The 24,923-nt window shown below is 45.1% G+C and overlaps 1 protein-coding gene across 2 annotated transcripts; it reads left to right on the top strand.

The window, feature by feature from the left end:
- The first annotated feature begins 227 nt into the window (after window positions 1-227).
- On the top strand, window positions 228-22,940 carry LOC114659747 (neuronal acetylcholine receptor subunit alpha-4-like). 2 transcript variants are annotated; one of them, XM_028812386.2, is made up of 6 exons: window positions 228-391; window positions 11,402-11,553; window positions 13,291-13,335; window positions 13,848-13,957; window positions 19,411-20,788; window positions 22,053-22,939. In XM_028812386.2, exons 1-6 carry the CDS (start codon window positions 328-330, stop codon window positions 22,176-22,178), a joined length of 1,875 nt encoding a protein of 624 aa, XP_028668219.1. In that variant the 5' UTR covers window positions 228-327; the 3' UTR covers window positions 22,179-22,939. The 2 variants fall into 2 exon arrangements, with proteins under 2 accessions (XP_028668219.1, XP_051788605.1); XM_051932645.1 differs by lacking the exons at window positions 228-391; window positions 11,402-11,553; window positions 13,291-13,335; window positions 13,848-13,957 and adding an exon at window positions 18,653-19,175 and having other exon boundaries at window positions 22,053-22,940.
- Window positions 22,941-24,923: the final 1,983 nt, after the last annotated feature.

The raw sequence follows: 24,923 nt of genomic DNA, 5'->3' as shown, positions 1-24,923 counted from the left end.
GCACCCATGCGCGCTCCCACCTCAGAGGTTCAAACAGCAGCAGTCATCGGTAAAAGTAAATGTGGCAACGAAGAAACGAGAAGAAAAGTCGACATCATCGGGAGGAGGAGGAGATCGGGTGGGGAAGGGGGGAGGGGTGATGATAGGGAGATAAGGGGGCGTTACTCGCGGCAGGTGAGTGCACGCGTGGCCTGTGAACGCGCGTCTCTCTCAAGAGAGTTAAGGGAATACGAGGGAGAAAAGCGATGAAAAGACGAGACGAGAGCAGAGGAGCACCGGAGAAGAGGCACGCGCCGGAGGACACGACTGAGGCGCAAAGTTAGCACGATGGAGCTTCTCATTCCGATTGTCCAGCTGCTGACCGCCTGCATCTTCCTCCACAGCCTCCCCGGTAAGTACCCCGAGCCACCTCGGACCTCGAGTTCCTCCCGATTTTCTCTGCGTGCCCATTTTAGAAAAGAGAACTGACACCTGCAGCATCCCGTCGCGCTGTGGACGACTGGCGGCTGATGTTGTGCCTTGGAACGCAGTTGTCTGATTTGTGATCCGTGGAAGGCGCTATATCCGAGAGCTAAAAGCCGAAAGTGCCAGCAAAACGATATGCATCCCACCGGTCATGCCCGCCTAACACCTACTCGTCTGGACTCCGTCAGATTTTAGATGAGTGCTGCGGCTGGCAGTGGACTGTTTCGGAAGGACCAGCTAACGTTTTTATTTTTTTTTAATAGCATTAGAGGAACAGAAAAAAAAGAGTTTGAGGCGACTGAAAGGCACCCTGTCCTGTCGAATATGGGCAATGTTTCCGGGGTTCACTGATCGAAAAAGAGAAACGCGTTTAAAAGGGGGCGCGGAATGTAAAATGTGCCCAGTGTATGCCAACATACACCGCGAGGAGCGCAGACTTCTGATCAGCGGGGCACAGGGGTTAAGGCTTTGGACTGTAAGCACTGAGGCTGTGAGTTCAAATCCTGCTAGTGACATTGTGTGACCATGAGCAAGTCACTTCACCTGGATTAACAAAAGAACTGTAATTATCACAAATATTGTTAAGTCGCCTTGGATAAACGAGTCAGCCATGTAACAATAAAAATAAAAATACTAATCTCTTATAGAGAAAACAGGACGCCGGTCAGAAAGGTTCGCGACATGCAGATGCCAAAACAGGGCGTTAGCTTTGCGCCTTTTTGACGACAGGAATTTTTTCCCCTCTTTCGGCAGACGGGACTTTTCTTACTCGAAGACGCGTCTCTTGTTGTCGCTCTGCAGAAGTTGCAAACTGCGCCTGTCGTGCTACCGGCTGCTGGCGTCTTCTTCTTCTGGGGGTGGGGGTGTCTTGTCAGGTGTCCCACTGTCACACTCTTGAGCACGCACTATATTAAGGCGACAATCGGGGCTGCCCTTGCGATTTCCAAATGACGGAGGCGGCGGTGTCATTTTCGACCTTGTTTACCGTTTTCTTTCACATGCAAGTCTCGAACACATTCAAAGAACCTGGAAACACGCTAACATTTATTTTCCATTTAAACGCGTTACAGAACTGCTGGCAAAAACCTGCAATTACTTTTTCCGGATTCTGCTTTGCATGAAAATCAGAGAGAGGAAAAGAAAAAAAAATCCGCGTTTTAATTATTTAGTTCTTAGCTCTGAAGCTCTTGCAGTGCCGTGGTAAACAAGTAAGGTTTAGAAGGTTATACAATGTGACAGGTTATACATGTGCTCGGCGTGTGTACCTTTATTACAAATGCAGGCGGCTCAAAGCCTCAACCTGTCGAAGGAAAGCCGCTTTGTGCCCAGCTGCCAACAAGACGGGCGTCTTATGAACCGATTGTCAAGCGGCGCTCCACTTCAAAGGGGGGGTTCGTTCTAGGCAGAGTGCGACTTTATGAACGCCATCGCTGCACTGCACTGGGGAAATCGGGAAAGGCACCTGTAGTTGTCTGCAACCGGTAAGCGTGGGAATGCCACCATATATATAAAAGCTATGATTAATAATAATAATAATAATAATATTGTGACGCGTGTCGCCATTGCATGGGCTGTTGGGAGGGGAAACACACTTTATAAGTGGTCGGGGCAGCTCCCTAGAGAGAGAGCGCTGAGTGACAGGGGTCAAGGCTAATTAAGAGTGCGCGGAGGAAAAAAGGGAGTGCGGGTAGACGGAGAAGTAGTTTTTGTTGGAGCGCGAGGAAGACGGCGTCAGGCTGAGAAGGGAGCGAACAGCTAAAGGGCAGGTAAGAGGCAGACAGGACGAAGGCGATTTGTTTTATTATTTTGGAAATGTCTTCATAGTCCGGACAACAGGCGGCGGTAGGGCACCGTTTATATCGCGGCATATCAAATAAAAAGCTAGTCGGCATTTGGAAGATACGCCCGGACCAGCGAGTGACGGGACGTCACATTATTATTATTATTATTATTATTATTATTATTATTATTATTATTATTGTAAGTTTGTAAACGATGAGTAAGGACTGTGAAACCGTGGGTTCCTTTTCAATCTTTCCTTTTTCTTTTCTTTTCTAGTGCACCGAGGGCACCCAACACTTCTCTCATTTTTCCCCTCTCCCTTTTTTTCTTTACCAGACCCAACTAATACATTTACCTTGACCAAGGAAAAAGCAATCTATTAATAGCTCGGAAACAACTGAACTGAATTATATACAATAACGAAATTATTCGTTCCATACTTTAAACGTATTGAATCAAATTATTATCTATATTATGTAAAATATATCTCTTACATTATTATTATTATTATTATTATTATTATTATTATATAAGTCAAGTTATTTTGTAACCCGTCAAGTCCTGACCAGGGTCGCGGAGGCCTATCCCAGCAGGCACAGAGCACAAGGCGGGTACAGTCCCCAGGACAGGTGTCGGGATGAGAGTGTGAAACGGCAGCCTGACATCCGGGTCATTCTGACTGTCGGGTGTGGGTGGAGCAATCAGTATTTGAGGGGAGGAGCGTTCATTGCATATTAGTCAGTTAGTTGATTCGGATGATTGTTGCGTTCTCAATTAAACTGAAAGAAGCACATTGTGAGCTGACAATAAAAAGTTTACGGTTTTGGAGCATTCAAACCTTGCGTGTCGCTCCCTGCTGTTAACTAAGGACAAAGGGAACTCAGGAACGGGTTTTACCCCGGAGTACGACGCTGTGGCCTTGGAGCTTCACACTGGACACGCTGAAGGAGAAGCTCCCCTTCGTTATTCCGACCACCTTCCAGAGACAAGCAGTAAAGGTAACACAGGGCGCCAGTCCATCTCAGGGCGAACACACACACATACACACACACACACACACACGCACGCACACACACACACACACACACACACACACACTCGGGTCAATTCAACTAACCTGCACGCCTTTGGACTGTGCGATGAAATCAGAGTGCACGGAGAGAACATGCAAACTCCACGCAGGGAGGACCCGAGACGTGAACCCTCGTCTCCCTCCACTGCGGCATGCAGTTCTGTGGGCTTTGAAACCTTGCTGATGAGTGGGGTTCGGCTGGACAGAAAGGCTACAGTAACTCAGGTGACCACTCAGTGGTGAACAGCAAAGCATCTCAGAATGCACAACCCGTTGAACCCTGAGGTGGGTGGGCTACAATAGCAGAAGATCACGTCAGGTTCCACTCCTGTCATCCAAGAAAAGAAAGTGAAGGCTGCAGTGGGCACAGGCTCACTGAAACTGGACAGCTGAAGACTGGAGAAAGAAAGCCTGGTCTGATGAATCTCAACTTCTGCTAAGGTATACTGATAGTAAACTCAGAATTTGCTGCCAACAGCGTGAAGTCTGAGCACTCAGCTCACCTCGTGTCTACAGTCCAGACTGGTGGTGTGGGGAATGTATTCTTGGTACACTTTATGACCGTTTATACCAATCAATCATCGCTCGAGTGCCACAGCCTATTGGAGTGTTGCTGCTGACCACGCGCTTCCCTTCACGGCCACAATTTAAGAGACTGGACATTTCTTAGGTTTACCCGGGTTGGATGATCTCCCCCCAGATCTTTGTCTGCTCTGCATGTAAATCACTGGTGTTAAATGAGCACTTTGGGTGTTTAAGTGGTCCTGCTTGTTCTTACTGTCTTTAGTAGGCGTCACTAATAAGAAATATTAGCAGCAGCAGCAGCATTTCCAGGTGGTCCTTGTGGCCGCCTCTGTCAGTCAGCGTTAGGCTCCTGCAGCTGCCTGTCACAGACACACACTGGGGGCTTCTGTAGCTGTCACTAACATGCCAGGCAGACACGGGATTGACACTGGAGTCATGTGACTACTGACACCTGTGTGGGCTTGGGTGTGCGCGTGTGTGTGTGTTTGTGTGTGTGTGAGTGTTTATGTTTATGTGCATGTGTGTGTGTGTGTGTTTGTGTGTGTGTCAGTGTGTGCGTGTGTTTATGTGCGTGTGTGTGGGTGTGTGTTTGTGTGTGTGTGTGTGTTTGTGTGTGTGTCAGTGTGTGCGTGTGTTTGTGCGCGTGTGTGCGTGTGTTTGTGTGTGTGTGTTTGTGTGTGTTTGTGCGCGTGTATCTGTGTGTGTGTTGGTGTGTGTGTTTGTGTTTTCACCCAATGATGTCAGATGAGAGGCGCCAGCTCCTCCGTGACACGGCCCGGGATAAGCGGGTTTAGAAAATGGATGGACAGATGGCCGCCCCTGCCAGTCACACAGATGCCCTTCATTCGCTTACCCTGACTGCCACATCAGCTGTCATCCTGATAGGAAGCCAAAGCAACTGAATCTTTAGGTTGCCTCCATGCGTGCTTATTTGAGACAACTGCAGGAATCTTTGCATTCCTGCTGGTGGCAGCAACAGAGGCTGGCAATGACAATTTATGAGATTTGTCAGACGCGGTCACGGACAGGACGGTTAGATTTCTGTTGCTGACTTCAGAAAGGAGCAATCAATGGCAAATTTATAGCGGATTCCGGAGGTCACCTTCATTCTTCAAATTCCTTCGCTGCTCACAAGCACAGGCACTGCAGTTACGGCTTTCAGAGGTGATGTCCAACTAGCCAGACAAGTGCTGTTTTTACATCGATTTTAGGGTCTGCCTCTGAAAATCACGATCACATCTTGGTAACTGTCTCTTCATCACCATCTTCATCATCATCAACTGGTTGAATAGCCATGTTCTGGACATATCTTATTGTTTGGTTGCCCCTTGAATCATTTCCCCCTCTGTCTGTGAGCTATACTAGATATCTCTAATGATGATCTATGATTTGGTGTTGGGAACTGTCTCTTCGTCATCATCATCATCACCACTGATTGAATAGCCATATTCAGGGTGTACCAATGGTTGCCCCTTGAATGATATCCTCCACTGTCTGTGATCATTTGTAGATGTCTCTAATGATAAGCTATGATCTGGTTTTGGTAAATGCCCCATCATCATCATCATCATCATCATCATCATCATTATCATCATAATCTTCATCATCACTGCTGGCTGAATGACAATGTTCAGGGTGTATCACGTTGCTTGGCTGCCCCTTAAATCGTTTCCTCCACTGCGATAATTAGTAGATGTCACTAATGATGATCTTTAACCTGGTGTTAGTAATTGTCTCATCATCATTATCATCATCATCATCATTATCACCATTAGTTGAATAACCATGTTCAGGGTGTACCCATGATGATTGGTTGCCTCTTGAATCATTCTCTGCACTCTCTGTGATCGTTAGTAGATGTTTCTAATGATAAGCAATGATCTGGTTTTGGTAAATGCCTCCTCCTCCTCATCATCATCATCATAATCTTTATCATCATCACTGGTTGAATAGCCATGTTCAGGGTGTATCACATTGCCTGGTTGCCCCACGAATTGTTTTCTTCACTCTACACGATCTTTAGTAGATGTCACTAATGATAATCTATGTCAGTGGTTCTCAAACTGTGGGGTGCGCCCACCTAGGGGGGCGCGAAGTAACAAAAAGGGGGGAGCAAAGATGTGAAATAAAGAAAACAAGAATCGAAAATATGAAAAATACATCTATAGAAACCAAAACAAATGAACTTAAACTACATTCTGATACTAGAAAAATAAATATAGAGTTAGATAAATGTCGATAAAAGTTAAGTAGGTATAATAAAATATGCATCTATGATATATCATTAATTAAAAAAGAGCAAATTGGTATTAGTGGGCTCCTTTCAAAAAAACCTTAGGGGGGCGCGATTAAAACTGTTATGAAAACTCGGGTCGCAAATACTTAAAGGTTGAGAAACGCTGATCTATGATGTGGTTTTGGTAACTGTCTTATCATCATCATCATCATCATCATCATCACCAATGGTTCAATAGCCATGTTCTGTTGTACGCATGTCGGCTGTTTGCCCTTTGAATCTTCTTCATCCTTTGACTGAGAACTTTAGTAGACGTCTCTAATAATTACAGCTAAGACCACCATTTGCAGTCTGGCAAATGTCAACTTCCACCAATGATGCAGTTGCAATTTGGCCAAAAGGACAATGAATCCATGGGTGGTCCATCTTTCCTTGTTGAACCTGAATGGCTGCTGCTGCTGCTGGTGGTCTGGTGTAGAACTGGGCTTCATAACCCCAGATGAGCACCATTTGGATGCTGACCAGTGGTGTCCCATTACAGCCAAGTGGATACCGTTAAACGTTGTCTGAGACGTGAGATGTAACTGAGAGATCAGTTAGTCCACGCAGTCACCTGATCAGAGCAGCTTTGTGAGGGGTCTGCAGCTGAAATCTCTGTGATCAAATACAGCCAGCATGGACCACAATTCCTATCAGGATCCGCCTCCTGGCTGCCTCACACATCCTCATTAGTTTGCTGCCGTTACACTTAGAAATTCAAAAAAGGGAGAGGGGAGCTGATAAACCCCTGGCTCCAAAGAACTAAAACAGTAAACTTTTTAGTAACGTTTACTGGCATAAGAAAATCCCAAAATGCACAAAGATGTCTCAGAAATACGATGAAGTGAGTCTTCCTCCCTCAAATAGATATAGATATAGATACATATGAGATTCACTGAATGGCCTATAGCATGGAGGTGGTGGGTGGGGTTACCGTGGGGACTGCTGATGAAGGGACAGGATGTCCCCAAGTAGACCCCCTCCAGTCTGCCTGAAGATGCCCTCAAATACTTTACTCAAATGTCATGCCCACGTGCCACAGTTGTCCACTTTAGGCATGAGGAATTGGTCTGGGACCCCCCCCAGGCCTCATATTTGACTTCTTGTGCGACTGTGCTGTTTTCTTCAGATACTACTTTGGGATCAGATTCACCATGAAAGGTGCTATATAAGGTCTAATTGAAATGTCCCCCAAGAGACCCCTCCGTTAATTGTCCTCAGAGTTACTCAGTGGTGCTGCCCTCTTGTGGCCCCCATCTGGTGGGCTTGTAAGAAGAAGTCAGACATTCATCTTCAGGATAGCATTCACTGTGAAAGGCACTATATAACGTCTAGTAGAGGCCTCTATTTTTATTTTCCAAGTTTCACTGCTGTCCCCAGAGTTTCTCAGTGGTGCTGCCCTCTTGTGCCATTCCTGTGCTATTGCGCCTGTTCATAGCTTTATAGGGCCAGTCTAGTCGGTCACTTGCATGTGCTAATCAACATGTAACACGCTGCCACACTCCGGGACCCTGATCAGATCCAGCAGGAGTCCAACACTAGATTCAACATCAGAAATGCTAGCAGCAGACTGGTGCCCATATGGCACAATGACAAGATAGAGATCCGTTAGTCTTAAAGTTCAGCAGATTCGGGGTTAAAGAAGAAGCATAGGTGCTGCCCACTTGTGGCCTCATCTGGTATTGCACGTGTGACCTTGCAGGTAAAATTTTCCTTAAGAAGCTCAGCTCTAGAATTATCACCTGAAGCACTAAATGTAGGATGGCACCCACATGGCACAACTGTATGGCAAAGAAATCTCTTAGATGAAAACTGAGGCAGATGTTGGATATTGGAAGAATAATGAGTGCTTCCCTCCTGTGGTGTCATCTGGTATTGCATTTTTGAATCTAAAAGATTTTTTGACTGAAGTTCTGCAACTCCATTCAGTATTTTAAATGCTGTCTATAGGCCAGTGCCCACATGGCACAACTGTATGACAGAGGGATCTGTTAATTGTCTAATAAGCTTACTTTGTCAATAAGCTGGTGCCAAGATGGCACAGTCATGAGACAAACAGATCTGTTACTTGTCTACCCTGGCAAATGCTGAAAGAATCATTAGTGCTGCCCTCTGGTGGCTTCATCTGGTGCTGCACCTTTGAGCCTGACGGATGAGGTTCCTGCTTAAGTCCATAATTGAATTCAACACCAGAAGAAACACAGTCAATAGGTTGGTGCCAAGGTGGCACACTCATAAGACAGAAGGACCTGTTAGTTGTCTACCATGGCAATGTTGAATGATTTAAAGACTCGTTTAGTATTTCCCTCTTGTGGCCAAATATGATACTACACCACTAATCCTACGGGAAAAGGTTCCTCCAGAATCCCATAGCTAGATTTACCATTTTAAATGCTGACTGTAGGTCAGCGTTCTCTTGGCATGATTTTATGGCAAAAAAGATCTGCTAGTTGTCTACCCTGGCAAATGCTGAATAACTTTAAAAATTATTGGTGCTGCCCTCCGATGGCTTCATCTGGTACTGCACCTTTGAGTCTGAAGGATGATGTTCCTACTTCAGTCCATAACTGAATTCAGCACCAGAACCAGAAACAATAGCTTGGTGTCAAGATGGCACAATCATGAGACAGAAAGATCAATTAGTTGTCAAGCCAACCACTAAATTCAGTATTTGAAATGCTGACAGAAGGCCAGTGCCAAGATGGCACAATCATGAGCCAGAAGGATCTGTTAGTTCTTATCTGTGGCGAATGCTGGATAATTGAAGAATAATTGGTGCTGCCCTCCTGTGGCTTCATCTGGGTACTGCACCCTACAGGAAAACGTTCATTAAAAAGCCCAGCACTAGATTTGGTATCATAAATTTTAAGAGAAGGCCAGTGCCCACATGGCATAATAATGAGACAAAGAGATACATTAATTGTCAAATGTGGCAAATGTTGGGTAATTAAAGAATCACCGTGTTGCCCTCTTGTGGCTTCGTCTGGTACTGCACCTTTGAGCCTGATGATGTTCCTACTTAAGTCCGTAATTGAATCCAGCACCAGAAGAAACACCGTCAATAGGTTGGTGCCAATCATAAGACAGAAGGATCTCTTAGTTGTCTACCATGGCAAATGTTGAAAGATTTAAAGACTCATTTAGTATTGCCCTCTTGTGGCCTAATATGGTACCTTTGATCTTATAGGAAAAGGTTCCTCCAGAATTACCATCTTAAATGCTGACTGTAGGCCAGTGTCCTCTTGGCACGAGTTTATGGCAAAAAGATCGGTTAGTTGTGGACTGTGGCAAATGTTAAATAACTGTAGAACCATTGACGCTGCTCTCCTGTGGCCTTATCTGGTATTGCACCTTGGAGTCTGCACAAAATGTTCAGACAATAAGCTCAGCAACTGGATTCAGTATTCGTAATGTTGACAGTAGGCCAGTGCCCACTGGGCACAAGCGCACGACAAAAAGATCAGTTATTTGTCAACTGTGGCAAATGTTGAACAATTGAAGAAATGTTGGTGCTGCCCTCATGTGGTCTCATCTGGTATTGCACTTCTGAGAATGCAGGAAGGTGTAGGTGAAACTCAGACAGTAACCTGGTGCCCAGATGGCACAGTTATAACACAGAGCGATCTGTTAGTTGTCAACTGTAGCAAATATTCCACAGTTTGAAGAATCATTGGTGATGCCCTGCTGTGGCTTCAATCTGGTATTGCGCCTTTGAGCCTGCAGGAGTTTATTTTTCGACTTAATCCCATAATTTGATTCAGCATTGGAAGCTCGGGCAATAGGATGTGTCCAAATGGCACAATCATAAGACAAAGGGATATGTCAGGTGGCAACTGTTAAAAAAAATCATTGGTGGTGCCCTCTTGTGGCTTCACCTGGTACTGCACCTTTGATTGTGTAGGAAAATGTTATGTAAGAAGCTAAGCACTAAATTCAGTATTTGAAATGCTGACAGAAGGTCAGTGCCCACATGGCACAATAATAAGACAAAGAGATCTGTTAGTTCTTATCTGTGGCAAATGCTGGATGATTGAAGAATAATTGCTGCTGCCCTCTTGTGGTTTCATCTGGATACTGCACCATTGATCCTATAGGAAAACATTCAATAAAAAGCCCTGCACTAGATTTAGTATCATAAATGCTGACAGAAGGCCAGTGCGCCACAACGCCCAATAATAACACACAGAGATCTGTTAATTGTCAAATGTGGCAAATGTTGGATAATTAAAGAATCACTGGTGTTGCCCTCTTGTGGCTTCATCTGGTATTGCACATTTTTTTTTTGTTCTTTATTTCGCCTTATACAATTTCTTGTATTAGGAATTTGGTAGTTTTCGCATACCCCTTGGGGTCAGAGTGCAGGGTCAGCCATTGTACAGCGCCTCTGGAGCAATTACAGGTTAAGGGCCTTGCTCAAGGGCCCAGCAGAGCAGTGGCCTTTTTTGGCAGTGACGGGGATTCGAACTGGCAACCTTCGGGATACCAGCGCAGATCCTTAGCCTCAGAGCCACCACTCCGCCCCTGCATTTGAACCTGCAGGAAAATTTTCAGACAGACAGCCCATAATTAGATTCAGCAACAGCAATTTTGACAAGAGAATGGCGCCCATGTGGCACACTCGTGAGACAAAGAGATCTTGTCAGTGGTCAAATTTGGCACATGTTAAATAATTAAAGCATCGTTGATGCTGCCCTCTTGTGGCTTCATTTGGTATTACACCTTTGGGCCTGCAAGAATTTGTTTCCAATTTAAGCCCATAATTAAATTCAGCATTAGAAACTCAGTAAGTTGGTGCCCACCTGGTGCAGCTACAATACAGAGAGCTGTCAGTTGTCAACTGTGGCAAATGTTAGGTAAATGAATACTCACTGGTGCTGCCCTCTTGTGGCTTCATCTGGTATTGTGTGGTTGGTCTTGCCATGTAAATGTCAAAAGACTTGTTTCGGATGACTGGAGCATCATTGCATGGGACCCTCTTGGAGTTTCCTGGCTGGTGTTCATTTTCCTTCTGTAAGTCATTGACCCTTTAGCCACAGTTTGAAAAGTGTATATTATATAGCGCCTTTTACAGTCAGCTCCTTTTTAGAGTGATGAGTTTCCTTCAGTCCAATTCAGGGCCATCAGGTGGCATCACAATTTCACGAGTGAGCTGCTGATGGTATTCAAATGAGGCTGGACCCCCCTCCCCTTGCGCCCCCTGCAGGTGTAGTGGACATGCGTCTCATACCTTTGGGTCACATGTTGCCTGTCCTAGTACCACCATGCTTGTTTTTTGCCCACAGTGTGCGGTCACCTGAGAATGAAAGCCCATGCCGAGGAGAGGCTGCTCAAGAACCTGTTTGTGGCATACAACAAGCTGTCTCGACCCGTGGCCAACATCTCGGACGTGGTCCTGGTCCGCTTCGGATTATCCATTGCTCAGCTCATCGATGTGGTAAGATTCATTCAATATTGGCTCCTGGGTGTGAGGAGGTGAAGCTGGCATGCAGCATTCCGACCCTCAAGGTGGCAGGATCATCATGCCTGGCCAGCAAGCTTTCATTTCTTCAATCACTTCATCCAGAGTTAAGGTCACTGAGAACCGAAGCCTATCATGGCACTACAGAGCAAATGATAAGATGGGATGCCGGTCCATCACAGGGCACACTCATGCACAAAGTGACAATCATAAGCAACCAATTAACCAATTAATGCCCACTACCCGGCATTCACAGAGCTCAGTGGCTGCACGTCGCTCACTTGTATTCAGAGTTTGTTCTGAGGAAGTGCCAATGCGCTGCGTGATGGCCTTCTGCCACCTGAAGACGCCCACAGAGAGCGAGGCGAGGTGAGGCGGGCGCCTTTGTCTTCTCGCTTCCGCTGTGCACAGAATTCAAAGACACAAGGATGCCGGCGGCCGCACGACAGCTGGTGTTGCTGGCACAGACGAGAGGCACACGTGGCACACACTCACTCGCTTGCTCTGATACAAACTGGCGTGTGTGGCATACAGGAGTACATATGGACACATACTGTATGTACACACGTGTTGGCACACACTGGAGACACAAGCAATGTCACCCTGGCACACTTCTACTAACACGCACACACACACTGACACACACTCACAAACACATATAAACACACACACACACACATTCATGTTTTGCACAGATACACACACGGATAAGAAAACACACATGCTGGCCTGTGTATACACACACACACACGCAGACACGCACACACACACACACACACGCGTATATACACATTCTGATAAGACACACTTATGTGCACACTGACACACACTTTATCGCTCACTCTGACACCAGTCTGTAAACACACATACCATCACATTGGCACACTCGTACAAACACACCTGCACACACAAGGACTCAGATGAACACACACTCATTCTGATGTCTACAATCACACACACACGTGCGGAGATTTCACCACTGACACACACAGACACTCTCACTCTTGCACACTCTCTGTCACACTGCACGCACATGTGGACAGACAGATACACACTCACAGAAGCAGACACCACACACATACACCCATCTAATATTGTATTGCAATGGCCACATGAATGCCACCTCAGTAATGAACAAGTACATACACACACACACACACACACACACACACACATGCTGATGCCCACCGCCCTCTGGAGGGCTCCCTCAGTGTTCCCCCAGGTCAGTACCAGCCCTGTCACATGATCCACTCCTATGTCACCTGACCACTGGCTGCTCTTCTTGATGGCTTTACCTCCTCCTCTTCCTTTCTTGCACATTTTGCTTTGCGTTTTGACCTCCCTGCCTGATGGTGATGATGCCATCTGTTGCCCATTTTGCCCCTTTCACCTACTGAACCTTTACGCAGTGCCATCATCTCCTTCACATTGGGCAGCACCCAAGACTCGATCTATAGAAATGAATGAGGCTGTCAGCCACAGAGATGAACACCTGGCACTGGTTGGTGATGTGGGCACTTCGGTTCACTCACCAGTAACCAATGCAATGAAGGGGTGTAAAGAAAGAAAGAAAGAAAGAAAGGACGGCGTTGCCCGTGTCTATAAGATGGCTGAGCTCAGCAGACCAGGCCTGCCCCCTACTGTCCAGCGTGAGTACTGCTCAATTCCAGCCCACCGATGCCCTTTTCTCATTTTCTTTTTTACGTTTTCCAGGATGAAAAGAACCAGATGATGACGACGAACGTTTGGGTGAAGCAGGTACATCACATTTTGCTCACTGAAAACTCGAGTCGAGAGCCACTGCTTGTGTAGCCGAGCTGGTAGCCCCTCCAGTGAAATGCTGGCCCACCTTTTTGACGCTGATTGCTCCTTTGATTACATTCATTTCTGGTGTCATCAATGTGTGGTCTAGGATTGAAATGCGATACACAGGGGGCAGCAGCTACGCAACGGGCAATATGCCAGCTCTGCTTTCAGTTATGACCCGCGATCTGCGGAGACGAATCCAAATGCATACGCACTTGACGTACGTGTTAAAGTAGAGAAAAACAGATGACCACATGACTGGCATGTTATTAATTATGACACGATTACACTGTGCCAAAATGAAATGTCAGGTCAGGTCAGGTTGGCATAGTACAGTACCCACCATACAACAAAACAGCTCTTTTTGAAGATTTATTTATTTATTAAGGCCAGTGGGGGCTGCAGGTGCCGAGGGACGATGATGACACACGACACTCTCCTGCCTAATTTTTGTCTCTTTCTAGGAGTGGTATGATTACAAACTCCAGTGGAACCCCCTGGAATACGAAAATGTGACTTCCATCAGAATTCCGTCTGAGCTCATCTGGAGGCCTGACATTGTCCTCTACAACAAGTAAGGAGACTGTGACGACGTCCTCTGAGGTTTCTCCAGTTAGTTTAGTTTGTGAGGTGGCAGAGTGAGAGAAAAAGTGAGCCAGCTAGAGACTTGGGATGATTAGGGAGACGGAATGCCGGAATGCCAGGACATTGGGGTACCCCCTACTCTTTTCAAACGTTTGCCTTGTGCCGCGCTTGTTCTTAGTTTTGATATCTGCTGCCATCCATCACATCTGGAAGTCACTACATGTGATGTGTTTGGTCTGTTACTATTTAAGATGGTGGCAACTTTCCAAGTGTCTAGAAAAATTGAAATCAAATTCGCATTGATCATTTGTGCTTTGTGGTTTGACTTTTTACTTCGTATTTAGACAACGACTCTGCCTCATGTTTTAGGTTTTGTTGGTCTTGGTTGTCCTTAACTGTTTTTGTTTTTGGCCTGTCGCAAGATTCTCTCTCATCACCTGTAAGAAATTTTCAGATAATGAGACACCCGTCCCACTGGTATTTAACACGTTGTGTCAAGGGCGTTAAATGCTGTGACCTCCAAAGACGTCACTCCTGACAGTTACATCTTGACGGGAGGCCCTCACCAACAAAACAACATGGGGTCATGATAGCATGTAATAATAATTTGAAAATATGCTGTATCCCAGAGGCAAAAACAGACAACACATCCAGCTACCAATGTTCCCTGATATTCAAAATCCTACTGACATGAGGATGGTGTAACAATATTATGATAAAAACTAGCAGTGCACCCACCTAAGATGAGCTGAAATCTAAAAAATCAATAAGTAATCAATCAGTAAGTGCACCATCTATTGGAAAGTATTATGCATGTAATAAAAACAACAATGGTGAATAGTTGGGAACACACATCAGGTCATCCCATTTAACACAGTCCTCTAAATTAAGCAAATGCCTTTCTGGTGCAATTATACAGCCCACTTGGGGCAAAGCAAAAAGAAACTCAAAATAGGGGCCTTCACAGGAGCTCCGTCTGGGGGTCCGCTCAGCTTGTAAAGAAGACGCCTCCTTCTGGGCAGCCAGGTCTCTTACATCATGTGGACCAGAAGGGGCGGGGCTAAGTGTCCTCACCAGGCAGTGTCTCGGAGCTGCGGGGAGAAAAGAAGAAGAAAGTGTCAGCGACAGCGCCGGGTTATCACATGTCTCGAGTGAGCCTGCGAGGAGATCCTCCAACATTAATTAATGAATTTGACAAAATAAATGAAAATAAACCCACATACAGTGAATCCAGAAAGTATTCACAGCACATCACTTTTCGCACATTTTGTTATGTTACAGCCTTATTCCAAAATGGATTAAATTCATTTTTTTCCTCAGAATTCTACACACAACACCCCATAATGACAACGTGAAAAAAGTTTACTTGAGGTTTTTGCAAATTATTAAAAATAAAAATCTGAGAAATCCCATGTCCATAAGTATTCACAGCATTTGCTCAATACTTTGTCGATGCACCTTTGGCAGCAATTACAGCCTCAAGTCTTGTTGAATATGATGCCATAAGCTTGGCACACCTATCCTTGGCCAGTTTCGCCCATTCCTCTTTGCAGCACCTCACAAGCTCCATCAGGTTGGATGGGAAGCGTCGGTGCACAGCCATTTTAAGATCTCTCCAGAGATGTTCAATCAGATTCAAGTCTGGGCTCTGGCTGGGCCACTCAAGGACATTCACAGATTTGTCCTGAAGCCACTCCTTTGATATCTTGGTTGTGTGCTTAGGGTCGTTGTCCTGCTGAAAGATGAACTGTCACCCCAGTCTGAGGTCAAGAGCGCTCTGGAGCAGGTTTTCATCCAGGATGTCTCTGTACATTGCTGCAGTCATCTTTCTCTTTATCCTGACTAGTCTCCCAGTCCCTGCTGCTCAAAAACATCTCCACAGCATGATGCTGCCACCACCATGCTTCACTGTAGGGATGGTGCCTGGTTTCCTCCAAAGGTGACGTCTGGCATTCACTCCAAAGAGTTCAATCTTTGTCTCATCAGACCAGAGAATTTTCTTTCTCATGGTCTGAGAGTCCTTCAGGTGCCTTTTGGCAAACTCCAGGTGGGCTGCCATGTGCCTTTTACTAAGGAGTGGCTTCCATCTGGCCACTCTATCATACAGGCCTGATTGGTGGATTGCTGCAGAGACGGTTGTCCTTCTGGAAGGTTCTCCTCTCTCCACAGAGGACCTCTGGAGCTCTGACAGAGTGACCATCGGGTTCTTGGTCACCTCCCTGACTAAGGCCCTTCTCCCCCGATTGCTCAGTTTAGATGGTTGGCCAGCTCTAGGAAGAGTCCTGATGGTTTTGAACTTCTTCCACTTACAGATGATGGAGGCCATTGTGCTCATTGGGACCTTCAAAGCAGCAGAAATTTTTCTGTAACCTTCCCCAGATTTGTGCCTCGAGACAATCCTGTCTCCGAGGTCTACAGACAATTCCTTTGACTTCATGCTTGGTTTGTGCTCTGACATGAACTGTCAACTGTGGGACCTTATATAGACAGGTGTGTGCCTTTCCAAATCATGTCCAGTCAACTGAATTTACCACAGGTGGACTCCAATGAAGCTGCAGAAACATCTCAAGGATGATCAGGGGAAACAGGATGCACCTGAGCTCAATTTGGAGCTTCACGGCAAAGGCTGTGAATACTTATGTACATGTGCTTTCTCAATATTTTTATTTTTAATAAATTTGTAAAAACCTCAAGTAAACTTTTTTCACGTTGTCATTATGGGGTGTTGTGTGTAGAATTCTGAGGAAAAAAATGAATTTAATCCATTTTGGAATAAGGCTGTAACATAACAAAATGTGGAAAAAGTGACGCGCTGGGAATACTTTCTGGATGCATTGTACAAGCTAAACTTACTTCAAAAAGACCTCCACAGGGAAGGTGAGCGACAAACTCATTAAACCCTTAAAGAGGGCGGACTGAAGAATACCTGAGATAATGGAAGGTATCCCCCAAAAAAGGGAAAAAAATCCACAATTATAAAATACAAGGAAACTAATGGAAAACGGTTAACAAAGGCAGATAGCGTAGCAAAAAGGGACAAGGAGATTGACAAAGAAAAAGCAAACAGATAGATAGATAGATAGATAGATAGATAGATAGATAGATAGATAGATAGATAGATAGATAGATAGATAGATAGATAGATAGATAGATGTAAAAGGCACTATAGATAGATAGATAGATAGATAGATAGATAGATAGATAGATAGATAGATAGATAGATAGATAGATAGATAGATAGATAGATAGATAGATAGATAGATAGATAGATAATAGCAGAATAAGCAGCAAGAATAGCAGCAATCTGAAAAAAAAAAGGATCATTAATGCGGCAGTTGTAATCGATAGATAGATACTTTATTAATCCCGATGGGAAATTCACATTCTTCAGCAGCAGCATACTGATACAATAAATAATATTAAATTAAAAATAGAAAAATAAAAGTAGAAAAGTACACATACATATACAGTCATACACGGAGCTGCTGAAAAGGCTGCCACTCTAATCATGCGCTGATGAGATCTCAAAATCAGGCGCTACGCCAAAAGCCAAAAAAAATCATCCATATTAGCATTAAAGACCCTCAGCACGGTGCACACCCTGGAAACGTGCAGATGCTGATAATGTGCACTTGTTTACAACATCAGTGTGATCAAGTAGTAAAGTAAATAATGAGATATTATAACAAAGTGTCAGTGTCCAAGGTAGATAGATAGATAGATAGATAGATAGATAGATAGATAGATAGATAGATAGATAGATATGAATGGCACTGTATAACAGATAGCTAATTTAGCATAGTCAGCAGGATTAGATAGATAGATAGATACTATATACAGTGATCCCCCGCTATATCGCGGCCAATTCATAACAAAGCATAAGGTTTTCAGCAGTCACTACGTGTGCTAGACAAAAGTTCGTTAGAACAACATTAAAATTTATAATAACTAACGTATACATAACATTTAAGCAATACACTAGTAAATCATAACACATACTGCTAAGTACAGGAATACGTAGACAGAGCCGCAATTCATAATGAAATGTAAATATGCTTTTCATTTGTCACTATGCTTGCTAGACAAGAGTTTGTTAGAACAATACGTATTATAATTTATAATAACTATAACATAACTGTAAATATTGACTAAAATGCAGTAAAAAGTCAATATGTATATAAAATAATGAACATTTAAGCAATGCAGTAAATCATTAAATATACGTACATTGTACACTACGGTAGACAAAGAGTTTCATGTTACAGTACCCAGATGATTTCTTACAAGGCCTGTTATTGGCTGAAAGAGGAGATTCAACCAATCAGAGCGGGATTTTCATTCTCTTGGGCTGTGATTGGCTGCTGCTAATGTGGTGTAATCTCGCAAGCACAGCGAGCGTGGGTCCCCGACGCATCTCAGTTCTCTGCGTATTGCGTACCTTACTTGTGGTCCAATTGTTGTGAGCAAACTTTTTGTGAACTTTTCGTTTTGTTTTAAGCCTTATGATGGCTCTCAAGCATCCTTCTATATCGCGGATTTTCACGTATCACTGATGGGTCTGGAACGCAACTTCCGCGATAGGCGACGGATCACCTGAGATAGATAGATAGATAGATAGATAGATAGATAGATAGATAGATAGATAGATAGATAGATAGATAGATAGATAGATAGAAAGCCAGGGATGAAGGTCTAGCAAGAACCTTACAAAATGGGGAACTGTGTATGTAATTTGATTCCTTCAGGTGTGGAACAAAAGCAGCCGTGAGGAAAGTTTCATCAGAAGTTGAGCCCGGGGCAGCAATGACGCAAAGGCAACTGCCAAACCGAAGGGCAGTTGCATAATTCAACTGAACGCCTTGAGTTAAGGTAAAGCAAGCAACCTTCCTCAAGGCTTTCAAATGCCCTCCCGTCATTATTCACACTGTTATAAGCGAAGCGGAGAGTAGGAGGGCGAGAAAGACCTCCCTGGAGGTTGCAAATCAATGTCTTAATAAAAAGACAACCGTGGGAGCGGCAGAATGATGTATCTCATGGATCTGCAGCAGTGTGACCTCCTGTTAGCAGATTTACGTCTGCTAGGTCTTCAAAGAGAATTTCTGGTAGTGAACATCCACAAGTCCTTGGAGTACAAAAAAAAAAAATTGATTTTTGTGGCAGGACTTGCAGTACAGCATCACGAATGACGCCTCTGCTATGGTCCCACAGTGAGTTGGCGCTAAGAATACATTTTTGACATTTTTTAGGCAACAAACAAGCATGATTTGTATGCTATGGGTGATGTGAGGATGGGACAGGGGATGTGCGGTGACAATATGGTGGATCAATGACAGTAGATTTTTTTTTTGAGATGTTCAATAAGGCATGTCACTGTGTGCCTTGGGATGGGTATTTTGTCATTATCATAGCTTCGTTAACGTGTCCCTTTCTCTGCCCCCGCAGTGCAGATGGCGACTTTGCCGTGACACACCTGACGAAAGCTCACCTCTTCTATGACGGACGCATCAAGTGGACGCCGCCGGCCATCTACAAGAGCTCTTGTAGCATCGACGTCACCTTTTTCCCATTTGATCAGCAAAACTGCACCATGAAGTTTGGCTCCTGGACATATGACAAAGCGAAAATCGATCTGGTCAGCATGGCCAACCATGTGGACCAGATGGACTACTGGGAAAGTGGCGAATGGGTGATCATCAACGCAGTGGGCAGATACAATATCAAAAAGTATGAGTGCTGCACAGAAATCTACCCGGACATCACATATTACTTCATCATCCGACGCTTGCCGCTCTTCTACACCATCAACCTGATCATCCCGTGTCTTTTAATCTCCTGCTTGACCGTGTTGGTGTTCTACCTGCCTTCGGAGTGCGGCGAGAAGATCACGTTGTGTATTTCTGTTCTGCTCTCCCTCACTGTGTTTCTTTTGCTCATCACGGAAATCATCCCATCCACCTCCCTGGTCATTCCACTGATCGGGGAGTATCTGCTGTTCACCATGATTTTTGTCACCCTCTCGATTATTATCACAGTTTTCGTTCTCAATGTTCATCACCGTTCTCCTCGTACTCACACCATGCCAGCTTGGGTAAGGAAGGTTTTTCTGGATGTTGTGCCCCGCTTCTTGTTCATGAAAAGGCCACCGACGGTCAAAGACAATTGTAAGAGACTTATCGCATCCCTGCACAAAAAGGTGACTTCGCCGGCATTTTGGTCAGAAATTGAAGTGGAGCGCCCCGTGCCCACCACACCTCCAGGAAGCCAAGGAAGCAATAAAGTCTCCCCATCTTCACCTTCAGATCGTGTTCTAGAGGAATTGCCAACCACACCTCAAATTCTTTGCAAGTCTCCCTCAAGTCAATACTCGATTCTGTTGGAAGAGCCGGGACAGGTAGAAAAGCCAGCCTCCCCTTCATCTCCACAGCACCTCGAGGAACCCCAGTCCGTCCCAAAGGCCAGGTCCCTAAGCTTCCAGTACAGTCTTCAGGACAATGACACCCCTCCCACCGTCCCCCGCTGCCGATCCCGAAGCATCCAGTACGACTACCTGAATGAGGAGACGGTGCCAAGCAGCAGCAGCAGCAGGTCAGCCACATTCCAGCAGCAGATCTTGAAGGAAGAAACGGCCATCGGGAGTGATGGCAAATGTCAATGCAAAAAGCTTCCTGAAAGCCGACCGGCAAAAATCGGCAACGTGAAACATCACCACCAGCATCACCAGCGGCAGCGACTGAGGGTGCTGTCGCCCTCCATGAAACTGGCCATTGAAGGAGTGCAGTACATCGCAGACCACCTCAAGGCTGAGGACGCCAACTTTTCGGTAAGTAAAGCAAAAGTGTCCTTTTAACATTTCTCCCTGCCAGTATGGATGGTTGGCTCATCATTTCCATCGATTAAATAACTTCTCCAGTCAGTGCCATCATTCGTCATCACAGACTGACCCACCCCTCTTACATCTATCTAGCGGACCCTTAAGAGACCATCAAACTCAATAAACAGACATTTGTGTGAATGACAAGAGGTCCAGAGACAGGGAAGAAAATGGATGGAAAGATTTGTGTGACACTGCTGATGGTGTGTAGACAGAGCTGTGGGCAAGATGACAGACCAACAGACAGACAGATAGATAGATAGATAGATAGATAGATAGATAGATAGATAGATAGATAGATAGATAGATAGATAGATAGATAGATAGTGTGAAATGGACGCTATATAGCACCCGACCCGACACAGACTCACACTGAGGCATGTGTAAAACACTAAGAACTTTTATTTTTCTTCTCCTGTGGGGCACGTCTTCCCTGTGAACCCCACAGGAAATACACAGTCCCAAAAGCATTTTTAGGCAACACAAAACACTTTTCTGGCAACGCCACCACCACCACCACTCCTCCTCCTCCTCCTCCTCCTCCTCCTCCCGTCTAGCTTTGTCCTCCACCTCCCGACTCTGGCCCTTGAGTAGTGGATGCAGGCTTCTTTTATAGCCCATCCCGGAAGTGCTCCAGGTGGTAATTGGCCCAATTAGACTGCACTTTTCGGTGTGGCTGCATTCCAGCCCATAGAGGCTTGTTAAGCCTTGAAGCTCCTCCGGGTGGTGGCCATGGAGCCCAACAGGTCTGAGTCCTGAAGTCCCACACCTGTGGCCCCGATGTAACCCAGGAGGGCTGGCACCACACGTTCCGGGGGACGTAGAGTGCATCCCAATGGCTGCTCCCCCGGATCCAGTGTTGAAGGGGCGTCCCAGCTGGGCATGGGACCCGGCCGCCCGTCACAATAGATAGATAGATATGAAAGGTACTATGTAAAAGATAGATAGATAGATAGATAGATAGATAGATAGATAGATAGATAGATAGATAGATAGATAGATAAGCATTTTCTTCAGAGTCTGTAACAGCCACACATTAACCCTTCAGAGGCTGGACAGAAGAAAGTGGGGCTACAAATGTAAAGTTTTCCAGCTGACCTCCTGTTTGCGTGATTATGTTTTTAACAGAATACAATGGCCCTTATACGGTTATTGGGGGGTCAATGCCAAGCAGGTTCCCATCTCCCTAACAAATGTCATTTGCTGTCTACAGGTGAAGGAGGACTGGAAGTACGTGGCCATGGTGATCGACAGGATCTTTCTGTGGATGTTTGTCTTGGTTTGTATTCTGGGGACTGTGGGTCTCTTCCTCCCTCCTTGGCTGGCAGGGATGATCTAATAGTTTTCCTCTGCTGGTGCACAAGCCTTCAATTTCTTTTCCCACGCTACTTTTGGGGCACTCTAGCAGGTGAATTTTACTTTGAACGAATGCCATTTGGCCTTTTGAGTGAGCAGGAGACTTTTCAAATACTTTTAAGTCCTTCCATGAGTTGGGTGACATCGCAGCTTTGACACTGAAGGCTCATACAGTCAGGGGCTTTGGCCTAATTGATGCTTTTTAAGTTCCATCTTCCATGTCTCCACCTTGCTCATACATTACGCGCTGTTGTTGAGATCGATTTCCTTTTTTTTTGCAATCTCTGTGCTGTTCAGCCGCACACACTGTATGACAGGTATTTTATTTTCCTAAAGCAGCACCAGTAAGTCATCATTAATCCTACTAAAGCAGATCTGACAGAATTCCTACAGTGAAGGCCTCCTCTCATCGTGATTCTCATGAGGGGAAGGCAGCGATCAAACAGTTCAGAGAGGGGCGCTATAAAAAGACTTGACCCTTCTGCTGTGGATAAAGAATGCGAGATCACTTAGCAGTGCCCCCTAGTGGTCTGTCTGCTGAACTGCATGCTGGGCCTGTGCTGTGCTGAAGAGCTCCCAGGAGCTGGTGGAAGTCAGGGATAATGAAAACGAGAAGAAAATAAAAATATTTAATTTTAAAGGAAATTGTCTCCTTTATGTTTTCTCTGCCACAGACACCTCCATAAAGGGGTGAGGGAAGGAATGTGTGACTTTTGGTTTTACATTTAAATTTGTAAAGAGGGAGATAAGCCCTTGAAAAGTGAGGCATGGTGCAAGGAAACAGAACTGAGAACCCACTGGATGTGATATGGGCATGTTTCAATTATTTTCTTTCAGTATTATTATTATTATTATTATATTGCATTCTTAAGAATTACATCTGAAATCACTTCCAATTTTTTTATTTTAGTCCGGTGCCTCCTGACTCCCCAGTTTAAGCAAACCCCCACATATGACATACCGTTGGACTCGTCTTCATGTGTAGTTACGAAAGATGTTGAGCTTTTTGGGGTTCATCAATATTTTTGGACCTTTAGACCTGAAAAATGCACATTTTTAGGCCATTTTAGGACCACATTTTGTGCAGGAAATTACACTCTTATGATAAGAGTAAACCAACAAAGAGGAAATCCTCCAAAACAAGTGGAAGGTCATACAAAAGGGTGGAAATAAAATATATATATATATATATTATATGTAAATATGTATATTTCGGGTTTTCTTGATCTGTTCGTATCCTGTATGAGTACCATGTTGGATGGACTGGTGTCCTGACCAGGATGGAGGCAGGTTCCTTGCCAGGGTGGGGGGTCCATAATGGAAGGACAGAAGGTGGCTGCTCTCAGGGGTTTTGTTTCCCCCCCATGCCTACGATGGCAACATCCCACTGGTGGGGCTCTAATATGGAAACCTGCAGGGCAGGCTGGGAATTGTAGTCTCATGGAACAACAGCAACATTTATTTATATAGCACATTTTCATACAAATGGTGTAGCTCAAAGTACTTAGATGGGTAAAGAAAAGTTTCTAAAAAATGGAAATATAAAAAGAAGATTAGGCAATGCTAAATAACAAAGAATAAAGTAAAGTCTGATGGCCAGGGAGGACAGAAAAAACAAAAAAAAAACTCCAGAAGGCTGGAGAAAAAAAAAAAGCAAAATCAGCAGGGGCTCCAAGGCCACGAGACCACCCAGCCCACCCCTGGACATTCTACCCAACAAAAATGATCTCAATAAGTCTTCATGGTTTTCAGGCTTCACATGAAAGAATTTGATGATGATGGTCACGTGGACGTCTGGCCTTCAATCCATCAATGTTGGGACAGCCCTGTCAGGGTTCTTGGGTACCAGCAGGGGGAACTGCAACTCTTTGAAGTGTTTCCACCTGACCCAGACGTGCTCCCAGTGAGCAATGCTATGACACTGGAAGTACTCCTGGGTCCAGCATAAAAGAAACCGAGCTTCCTTCACGAGTAGTCAGAGCTGGGAGAAGAGTGAATGTGGGAGATGTGGAAGGAGATATTATACTGCTGTGGAAAGAATTTGGAGGGATTGGAATATAAAATGTTTGAACCCAGGACTGTGTTGTGTAGTTGTATCTAGGGGTTTGGGGTGCTGCTCTGCCCCCTGCTGGTCACACCTGATAGGTCACCTACTAGACATTGAAGATATTTTGTTGAATGTGGTCACCCGACTAAAAAAAGGTCCTGACCAATGGAGAATTTTTGGGGTGCCACCACAGTCCTCTCCATTGGCGTGCAGTTTTAAACAGAAACAACACTCGATGGCATAAACAAAGCAAGAAAAAACAACTGCCACGTAAAAAGGGTGGCTTCTGCCATTGGGTCGCCAGACTCAGGAGTCCTCCTGTCAAGTCTTCTCTGTGATACGTGATGCCTCCTTCTGGGTGGTCACCCTTTTGAAGCCGTGGGACCAGAAGGGGCGGAGTCAGTTGCCCTCACTGGGGAGTTTCTCATGACTGTGGAGGAAAGAAAACGACAAGACATTTAGCAACAGCGCCCCCCTCTCAGCCTGGGGTGGTATCACATGTCTGGGAAGAGCTTGGGTGGTGATCCTCAGGCTCACGTGCGTGACATGGGCATATTAGGACCCATTTCAAAGCCCAATGACCCAATTTCATACGCTAGGAACCCTCCTCTGGAGGAAATGGTTCATTGTCAAGCCATGGATCTGCGAGGAACCGCACAACCCAGTAAAGTGCCATGTTAG

The sequence above is a fragment of the Erpetoichthys calabaricus genome, chromosome 10 (assembly GCF_900747795.2).
Source record: "Erpetoichthys calabaricus chromosome 10, fErpCal1.3, whole genome shotgun sequence".
In the NCBI taxonomy this organism is placed as follows: Eukaryota; Metazoa; Chordata; class Cladistia; order Polypteriformes; family Polypteridae; genus Erpetoichthys; species Erpetoichthys calabaricus.
Note: the sequence above shows the minus strand (reverse complement) of the source record. Positions and strands in the feature narration are given on the sequence as shown.

Coding starts and splice junctions, on each gene's coding strand:
- LOC114659747 (XM_028812386.2), top strand. CDS start 328: ATGGAGCTTCTCATTCCGATTGTCCAGCTGCTGACCGCCTGCATCTTC. Junction 11,554..13,290: donor TTGCTCAGCTCATCGATGTG/GTAAGATTCATT, acceptor TACGTTTTCCAG/GATGAAAAGAACCAGATGAT. Junction 13,958..19,410: donor GACATTGTCCTCTACAACAA/GTAAGGAGACTG, acceptor CTGCCCCCGCAG/TGCAGATGGCGACTTTGCCG.